The sequence below is a fragment of the Acartia tonsa genome, chromosome 13 (genome assembly GCF_053477335.1).
Source record: "Acartia tonsa isolate MP-2025a chromosome 13, ASM5347733v1, whole genome shotgun sequence".
In the NCBI taxonomy this organism is placed as follows: Eukaryota; Metazoa; Arthropoda; class Copepoda; order Calanoida; family Acartiidae; genus Acartia; species Acartia tonsa.
The window spans coordinates 2035078-2045255 of NC_137272.1; the positions used below are offsets into that span (position 1 = coordinate 2035078).

Consider the following 10178-nt stretch of genomic DNA (forward strand, 5'->3'; position numbering starts at 1 on the left):
CAGAGGAGCTTAAGGAGCCCGGTTAGCTGGCAGTAGAGCTAACATAAGTAGAGTCCTGTATAGTCAAATATCCAGGTAAGGTTATATTATAGTAGAGCTAACATAAGTAAAGTCCTGTATAGTCAAATATCCAGGTAAGGTTATATTATAGTAGAGCTAACATAAGTAAAGTCCTGTATAGTCAAATATCCAGGTAAGGTTATATTAGAGTAAAGCTAACACAAGTAGAGTCCTGTATGGTCAAATATCCAGGTAAGGTTAGCTGATATTAGAGCTAACATAAGGAGAGTAGTCTTTAAAAAATAAGTCTTTTTGTTAAATTCCTTAAGGTAAAGAGAAATTCTTGGGTATATTAAAAATTAAACAAAATAATTTAAGGGGGGGGGGGGGGAAAGCAGGTGTGACACTTTTTGAAACCCAAACTAAAAGTCAAAGAAACTCAATAAAACAGCATCAATGGGGACAATGCACGAACACGAGCAAGTGATTCTAAGCACCTTCCAGCAGTGATTGTAAATGTTTTTTGGTGAATATACTAGGGTTATGTTTATTATCGTTATATCGAAAAAAAAATTAAGTTTCACCATGAATTTATAAATCTGCCAAAATTAAATTTTTTATCAAATATACCTATTCTATTTTCCAGGGCTTACTGCAATACAAGCGAACGTGTAGGAGGTCGCTGCTGCCAAGTAAAAGAAATTGTACAGTTACAAGTGTATAAAACATTCTCACAACTAAATATTACAGTTAGCAAAGGAAGAAAATCCTTTGCTATCAAAAGTGATTATTTATCCACCAGGCTCAAGATATTCCAGGTTTGTATTTTTTTGGCCATGTAAGGTTAAGGTTATAATTTTTTTCTAACCTTTTTTGCCAAATTAGACAATTCTGAATCATTTCGATACAAACGTATTTTTCAGGGGTTTGTAATCTGCATAGTTTCAGTACCCTAGGCTTTATTTTACTCATTTTTACTACATATTTTTTACCCAAGCGGGAAAAAAATGTTCTCAGTAGGTACCTACTCTTTAATTTTCATTTTTTCCCCTCCCACATATTTTTTTTCCTTTTCTCATGCAGAATTTACACCCCCACTTCATTTCAAAATAACGGGAGAGGGAAATTTAAATTATGCTAGGTGCACTTTGAGATAACTACTTTAATATATAATTCAAGAGTTTTAGTTTTTTTATCATAAAGCTGTAAGTTTATTAAGCATTAAGAAGTAAGTTTGGGAAATAGTCATGTTAATGTTGATTAAAATTTAGATAAACTATCTGTGTTTGTTTTGAGTTCTCTCGGTGTTACTGGTGTCTGTAGCTTCAGTGTTTAGTTCCCTTCGCCAAATATACATATTTACAAGGTAAAGTACAATTCAAATACCTGCTGGGTTTAAACCTGTAACCCCAAGGATTATACAACAAAAACGAATTAGCGGGGTTTCGTCTTATTTTCATAGTAGCTTTTGATAGGTTAAGTTAGGTAAATGTTATTGATTGCCCCGCAGGGTTAGGATACTGATGTCTGTAGCTTCAGGTTTTAGTTTCCTTCGCCAAATATACATATTTACAAGGTAATTAAAATTTAAATACCCACTGGGTTTAAACCTGTAACCCCAAGGATCATACAACGAAAGCAAATTAGCGGGGTTTCGTCTTTCTTTCATAGTAGCTTTTGATAGGTTATTTTAGATTAAGTTAGGTAAATGTTAATGGTTGCCCCGCAGGGTTAGGATACTGATGTCTGTAGCTTCAGGTTTTAGTTTCCTTCGACAAATATACATATTTACAAGGTTAAGTACAATTTAAATACAAGGATCTAAAGGGATAAGACAATATCCTATAAATTGATATACATCCCCAATGATGATACACACAATTATCCCATCTGTAGATTAAAATTAGTGATTTAAATTAAAAGGGGGGGGGGGCGAAAGTGACACTTTTTGAAACCAAAACTAAAAGTCAAAGGAACTCAACTAAAAAAAAAAGAGTTACAGGTCTGACATTTTGCATGGCAGTTGCTTTATAGGGGTACAATATGGAACTGTGAAGAAACGGCGTCGCAACCGCCGAAAACCGCCGAGAAAAGGCAAAAAAATTTCGGCGGGAAACGGCGGTTTTCGGCGGTTGCGCCGCCGTTTCTTCACAGTTCCATATTTTACCCCTATAAAGCAACTGCCATGCAAAATCTCAGACCTGTAACTCTTTTTTTAGTTGAGTTCCTTTGTTGACTTTTAGTTTTGGTTTCAAAAAGTGTCACTTTCGCCCCCCCCCCTTTGAATTTAAAAAAAAAAACATTTTTTGGGGATAAATTCATTGTTCTTGGGAGGATTTGTTTGCGGTGACCTCTCCCAAAATAGTTATAAACCATCCCTATTCCTGTAATGCCGAAACACATCGGTTCAGCGTTTAGTGAAATACTTTTGACACTCAGACACACACACAGACATGTTACTTTTATGCAAAGGATAGGGGATAAGGGGGATGCTTTCTCATTTCAAATATACTTAAATATTTTTGGACCTATGAACCACTTCAAAAAAATTGAAAACCATATCACTCCAGCATTTAGCGAGATCCTTCGCTATACACGAACACCTAGACATCCTGTTACTACTTTTATATAATGTTTATTTTAATTTCAGGCTGTGTTATTGTGGCTAGTCCAGTTAGTCACATATAGAAACTTATACAAATAAACCAGGCATTCTTTTAATTCATTTTTGTTATAATCGTAAATATGTAGAACGATTCTATCATTGCATCTATTTAAAAATTCACAAAAAAAATTTATTTTATCACATCGTAATATAACAAGGATGACAACATCCATAAAAGCGAAGCTCTGAAACGGTAGGACAAACGGACATTAACACTTGTATAATGTCAGAACTGAATAATCAGAATGCGAACGTATAAGAGTCAAAGCAAAATTGTAAGTAAAAACTGCTTGATACAGGATAATGATTATGGACATACTTACATTTTTAGGACTTGATTATAGAGTTGCTTCGCTTATAATATTGTACTTTGTTGTCCCAGGAATCAGTATACCAAAAATCAGACCAATCGGATAATTAGGTCACATACAAATTTGTTGTTAAAAATGTAAAAAAAATTTACATGTTTAAAATGGACGTACGCACATTCTGGTAATGATTATAGAGTTGCTACGCTTTTTAACTCGTACCTAACTATTACAGGAATCACCATGCAAAATTTGAAATCGATAGGACATTTCTAACATGCCTAAATAAACGAAAAAAGCTATTTAAAAAAGTAAAAAAATCAACATGTTTAAAATGGACGTACGGACATTTTAGTAATGATTATAGAGTTGCTACGCTTTCTAAATCGTACCTAACTACTAAAGGAATCACCATGCAAAATTTGTAATCGATAGGACAATTCTAACATGTCTAAATTAACGAAAAAAGCTATCCGTGACGGACGGACGGACCGACCCTAATTATAGAAAAGCTTCGCTTTTAAAAAGGTTTTCGCGGATGTAAAATTGTACAATTTTAAGATATTAACTAGTTTTGTTAGCCCAGAAATTCCGAAGGCTAATAATGCTGACTTTAATATTAGGATTGTATATTTTTATATTCGTAGAAAACTGGATATAAAACCATACGAAACGATACTGGTTTTTAAGTATGGCTGAGTACGGGTTTTAATCTAGCGGTTTCGAAGCCATACTGGAAAGAATTTTTCATTAACCTATCAAAGAAATCTTGCTTGCATGAGTGTTTGATTGAGAAATCAGATTTATTCAGGCGAAATTTTTAAATAGGATTTTATTAAGAAGAGTTTATTTGGCAATTTCCCTAAAATTGATAGTGGACCTATATTGGATAAATGCTAGGTAATGCAGGGATCAAAAGGGATAAGACAATGGGCGACTTATTGATGTACATCCCCTATGTTAATACACAAAATTACCCCTTATGTAGATTACAATTAGTGGTTGAAACGTATGGACACTCATTTAATCAAATCAAATCAAAATTCATTAAAAGTCCCCAAAGTTGTTAAGCCAACGATATTATTAAACTTTGGGGACATAAACAGCCCATTGTCCCCTTTCACCCTGAAAATGAAAATAAGAGTGGGGGGGGGGGGGGTTTACATTAGTCCACACGTCAATTTGAGGGATTACCTATAAAGTTTATTGGATTCTATTTTTATCAATAATGAATATGATTTTTTTATCAAATCATTTAAATACGATTCTTTTTACAATTAAGACTTAGTTTAAGTTCATAATTAGCTCTATATATAACTTTGATTAAAAAAGAACAATGGAAATAGGGGTAAAATATGGCAAGTTGTGATTTTTATTTTAGATAGGTATTACCAAATAAATCAAAGAGGGCTGTAGAATAATTTCACATGCAGTAATTTCCAACTCCCCCAATGAAAGTGTAACAGGTTTTCACTTTTCATCAACTGAAAGTCCATCTAAACCCTGTGGGGCTACCAAGTACCCAACCTAACCTTTCCTAAATTAATAAATAAACAAATAAACTACCTATAATCCCCCAGTTTTAAAGTTTTTTTTTCAAAAGATAGGGAGTTCGGGGCGGGGTAAGGGGTGTTTTATGTGCTCAATAAGGTTTTTTGTGGGAAAACGCCTGAAACTCCAGTAAATAATCCTATTATATAAAATGGTAAGGCTTTTTGTCTGAATCTAAAAATCTCGAAAATTGCTTGTCCGAATGGGTTGCACTTTCCAGGAAAATTTTATAGATGTATCGGAGTGGGATTAGGCTACTTTCAAGACAACAACCTCCACAAGAGGCTATGGGCGAAGCAACTAGTTGTTGAATAATGAATTAAATGAATAAAATGTTAGATTTATTAAACCGTTAGTAACAAGCTCCCAAGAAGTCAGGTATGATATTTTTTAGTAGCGCAGCTACTCTACTGTTAAGATTAATAAAGAAAAACAATTTACGTGCCCCAGGAGGCCTATAGGGGTCGTACCCGTTGGTACTATATATTTATTTTAAAGATACAATGAATGTATAAGCAATGGGCACAGATGTATAATTCATACAAATACCGACCTCAAGTAGGAAGTAGAGACCCTTTTTGTCTGCTATCAAATTGCTTTCTGTTCTTTTGTATGAACTCTGTTTTTTTTTAAATTTCAGACGCCACTAGCTGATTTCAAAGACTCCATACATAATCGGGACAGGGTCTCTTCCATTGGGTGGGAGTTACTAACATATGGTATAGCTCATTTCAATTCTTTTACTTTAATTAAGATTAGGTAGGTACATTACATTGTTATTAATTTTCTAAAATTAACTAGGTAATTTTTTTCTAGGATGACGGGAAAGATGATACGACCCGCTCCAGCGGAGATTGAATTCAAGAATATGAGGTTCCTCATCACGGAACAACCTCAGGTCAGTGGTTGAAACGTTTGTACACTCAACTTAAGTATCCCCAGGGAGGGAGGGGGGGGGGAGCCGCTCAGTGGAGATTAAATTCAAGAATATGAGGTTCCTCATCACGGAACAACCTCAGGTCAGTGGTTGAAACGTTTGTACACTCAACTTAAGTAACCCCCAGAGAGGGAGGGAGGGGACAATAGCCTGTTTGTAACACTAGTACCCAAAGTTTGATAACAACGACCCGCTCCAGCGGAGATTGAATTCAAGTATATGAGTTTTCTAATCACTGAACATTAACAACCTCTGGTCACTATCCCCAGGGAGGGAGGGGACATTGAGCTCTTTATTACACTAGTCTTAAAAGTTTTATATGAACATTTTCTAATTTGTTCCCATAACAACTTTGGGGACTTATTGAATTTCAAATGGTTGGTTCATTAACCAAACGTTTCAACCACAAATATTATATAATCTACAGAAGGGTGAATTTAGTTTATTATCATTGGGAATTTACATAAATTTATCGACCATTGCCTTATCCCTTTAGAAACCTCAATCTAGTCTGAGTTCTCCGGGGGGTAGGGGGCATCCAGGGGCGATTTCTCTTGGGAGGGTGGTGGTACCCTTCCCCCAAGAAGTCGTTAACCTTTCTAGGACGGACAGACAGACAGATATCCTGTTACTATTGTATAAGGATAAAATACCACTTGACTTAAATGAAGAATTAATTTACAACTTAAATTTTTTTAGGATTTGAACATGGATAACTATATCAAAATATTAACAGAGCATAAGGTAACTTTTATTTCTAACTTTTGCATCTACCAAATAATCAGACAACTATAAGAATTATTTTTTTTCTATAAAATAATTTCATGGGTGTATATTCTGCACAAGATTCAATTTTCCCACAAGGAGGGGAAGAAAATGAAAAAAAAAATTTCAGTGCTTTATTTTTTCATTTACCCCCTTCCCACATAAATTTTATTCCCCCCTCCCCCCCTAATTAGGTCGAAAGGGGTTATTATTTTACATTTGCACTCCCTCAAAAGGCTACCAAAGGTTGAATTTCTCTATACTTTATTTTGTCCATCCGTCCGGTCCTTTACGCAATAAGAATGATGCAATTTTCTCGGTTCTATTTATGATAGACGACAGTTCAAATTTTTGGTAGTTATTACCTGAGCTGGATCTTTAAATCATTTTAGTGGTGAGCCAGATCGGGGTGAGCAAACTTTCCACCAATGAGAGCACAGCATTTTATGAAATGCCGCGCTGTGATTGGCTGAAATTCGGCTCACCCCGATCTGGCTCACCACTAAAATGATTTAAAGATCCAGCTCTGAACAAACGAGCATCCATAACAGAATTTCTTAGTCAGTCGGAATAAATGAAATATTTTGTAGCCGGGGGAAAGATGAATCTTGTGCAGAGTATACACCCCTGAATGTTATCATCCTTGTTTGTAGGTGACTCACCTGGTTTGTGCTACAGATCCTACTTATAAAACTGATGAACTTCTCAAGTCAGGTACTCAAAGTTTTATAGCTTCTAGGTGTATTTATGTATATATTCCAAGGAATCCCTGAAAATACCCCACAATGGTTATGACATTGTTCATGCTTTGTTGAATTATCGCCTTCATAACTGTAGGGTCATCTTGTAGAGCAATCAATACATCTAGGCAGCGTGGCGGAGCCGTTTAATTTTGATGCGGCTCCAGCTCCGACATAAAATCAAGAAAAAACTCGACATATTTTTTCCCCACGTCTATTTTTGACTTTTGAAGGTTTTAAAAGTTCAATTTTTGATAAATATGGACTTGAAAAACTTAATAGGGGCATTTGCATATGACAAAACAGAGTCAACAAATTTTAATTTACAACAAATCTCTTTATTTATCTAGTCCGAAGCCGGACTCGTTTTTTAACAAAAATTACGGCTCTGGCTCCACGGCTCCTGGCTCCACGGCTCCTGGCTCCGGCTCCGCAACGCTGCATTTAGGGAATTAAGAAAAATCAACATCTAACAAGAAAACCAACTTTTTATTGCATAGCTATAGCATAGTGATGAACTAGCCTGTTTATAGGCAAAGGCGTTTCCCGACTTTAATCTTTGATGTCATTTACCAGACACAATAGAAGTAGGTCCAGAGAGAGAGAGGACAATGAACTGTGTATTACACTAGACCCCAAAGTTTTCATTTTCGTTAGTTTTAATTAGTTAATTCATATAGTTGGGTGTTCAAACATTTCAACCGCTATTTTTTTAAATCTACAAAAGGGGTATTTTTTTGCATCATCATTTGGGATTTACATCTATTTATCGGCTATTGTCTTATCCCTTTAGATCCCTGAGAAGGTCCCATTATTAACGTATGATACACAATAAGTAAACAAAAGGACGTCTTATAATAGTACTTAATTTGTTTTTGTAAGCGCATCTTCTAAACAGTTATTGTTTGTAGGTATATCTGTAAGCCAGCTACCCTTCCCCGACGGATCCGCCCCAACTCAAGACATTGTCGAGAGCTGGCTCGCTCTTGTTCTCAAAGAGTTTCAAGGTACAGGTTAGTTTGTCATTAAACTAATTGTAGAGTAGCTTCGCTAATTATCAGGGTGGATGGGGACATTAGACTGTAATTTACACTGGTACCAAAAGTTTTTTAACCACGCTATCTTATTCGTTAGCCCAAAAATCTAAAGTACTTTAGTTGAATTTTCATTGGTTTCAACTAGTATTGTCTAAACGTTTCCATCAATGAAGTACATTGTGTAACCTGACTGTCTAAACTTATCAACGATGATCCGTCTACCTGTATTGAAGTACACTGTGTAACAGGATTGTCTAAACTTATCAACCACTAATTTCAGATGATCCGTCTACCTGTATTGTAGTACACTGTGTGTAACAGGACTGTCTAAACTTATCAACCAATAATTTCAGATGATCCGTCAACCTGTAATGTAGTACACTGTGTGTAACAGGACTGTATAAACTTATCAACCACTAATTTCAGATGATCCGTCTACCTGTATTAGAGTACACTGTGTGTAACTGGACTGTCTAAACTTATCAACCAATAATTTTAGATGATCCGTCTACCTGTATTGGAGTACTGTGTGTTACAGGACTGTCTAAACTTTTCAACCATTAATATATTCAGATGATCTGTCCACCTGTATTTGAGTACACTGTGTGTAACAGGACTGTATAAACTTATCAACCACTAATTTCAGATGATCCGTCTACCTGTATTAGAGTGCACTGTGTAACAGGACTGTCTAAACTTTTCAACCATTAATATATTCAGATGATCTGTCTACCTGTATTTGAGTGAACTGTGTATAACAGGACTGTCTAAACTTATCAACCACTAATTTCAGATGATCCGTCTACCTGTATTGGAGTACACTGTGTGTAACAGGACTGTATAAACTTATCAACCAATAATTTCAGATGATCCGTCTACCTGTATTAGAGTACACTGTGTAACATGAATGTCTAAACTTATCAACCAATAATTTCAGATGATCTGTCTACCTGTATTGTAATACACTGTGTTACAGGACTGTCTAAACTTTTCAACCACTAATTTCAGATGATCCGTCTACCTGTATTGGAGTACACTGTGTGTAACAGGACTGTATAAAATTATCAACCACTAATTTCAGATGATCCGTCTACCTGTATTGGAGTACACTGTGTAACAGGACTGGGTAGAGCGCCGGTGCTAGTGGCTGTGGCACTCATTGAACTGGGCATGAAATACGAGGTACACATTTGTATTTTTTTTTCTAAAGGGAGTAATTTTTTTTCGTGTGTAGCTGTGCTAGTCAAAAGCTCTTATTAAGTCAAACTGTTCCTACTTATGAAAATTTTATATACGTACATTTGGTCATAAAAAAGAACAGTTTGACTTAATAAGAGCATTTCATTAAATTGTTACACATAACTTTAGGTAAAATACGCGAAAAAAATGACCCTTTTTGTCATATTCTCGGAAGAATACTTAAAGACGTTATCATTTAAATAAATGAGCAATTTTTAATAGAGCGAAAGGGACTTATTGGAAAAAATTGGTAATAATTGGAGGAATTAATTTTGATTGTAGATTATATTATGTTTTTTAGGGGGGGTTTTCACCCTGTTTTATGCAAAAACGGATAGTGGATGGGGGTGGTGGGGGGCGTTGTTTACCACCCTAAATCATTCTACAACCTCTCCTTTCTCTACTGAAAACAAATTTAGACCAACCCTAAATGTCATTCTTTATTCTTCTGAACATTCATTTAAACCCCCTCTGCTCTATCATACCATATCATCATATACAGGCTAAATTACATAAATGATATTTAGGACGCAATCGAACTGATCCGAAAGAAACGTCGTGGGGCCATTAACTCGAAACAATTGGAGTTCCTTGCTAAATACAAGAGGAAGAAGTTCTTTGTAAAGGTAAAAATAACTTTTTATGACGGAGTGACAGACGTACATTCTTTATTGATAGAGTTGCTACGCTCATCTCAATATTTGGAAATTGTAGCATTCTATATGCGTAAGTGAAAGGATTTATTCTATTTTTATGTCCACACAGAACTATTTTTAGGAATGGTTTTAGGCTTTATTTTCTGGGAAAAAAAGGTGACATAATGAGAATCCTCCCACCATTATAGAATCGAAGTAGCTTTAGATAAATATATTAGTATCATTAAAAAAACAAGGATGACAACACTCATAAAAGCATAGCTCGGAAACGGCAGTACAA

At 35.3% G+C, this 10178-nt stretch overlaps 1 protein-coding gene across 8 annotated transcripts in view; it reads left to right on the forward strand.

The window, feature by feature from the left end:
• Positions 1–10178, forward strand: part of PRL-1 (protein-tyrosine phosphatase 4A family member PRL-1) — a 17343-nt gene continuing 7165 nt past the window's right edge. For 4 of the 8 annotated variants that reach the window (XM_080146410.1, XM_080146411.1, XM_080146412.1 and 1 more), the window contains exons 1-11: positions 1–75; positions 647–818; positions 1272–1366; positions 2651–2709; positions 4864–4902; positions 5341–5422; positions 6161–6205; positions 6880–6940; positions 7878–7979; positions 9085–9185; positions 9770–9868. In XM_080146410.1, coding sequence (XP_080002536.1) covers positions 5342–5422; positions 6161–6205; positions 6880–6940; positions 7878–7979; positions 9085–9185; positions 9770–9868 — 489 coding nt within the window. In that variant the 5' untranslated portion in view covers positions 1–75; positions 647–818; positions 1272–1366; ... (1 more) ...; positions 4864–4902; position 5341. Of the gene's footprint in view, positions 76–157; positions 194–646; positions 819–1271; positions 1367–1519; positions 1577–1759; positions 1796–2650; positions 2710–4863; positions 4903–5340; positions 5423–6160; positions 6206–6879; positions 6941–7877; positions 7980–9084; positions 9186–9769; positions 9869–10178 lie in introns of those variants that run through there. The other 4 variants (XM_080146417.1, XM_080146414.1, XM_080146415.1 and 1 more) reach the window with 4 other exon arrangements.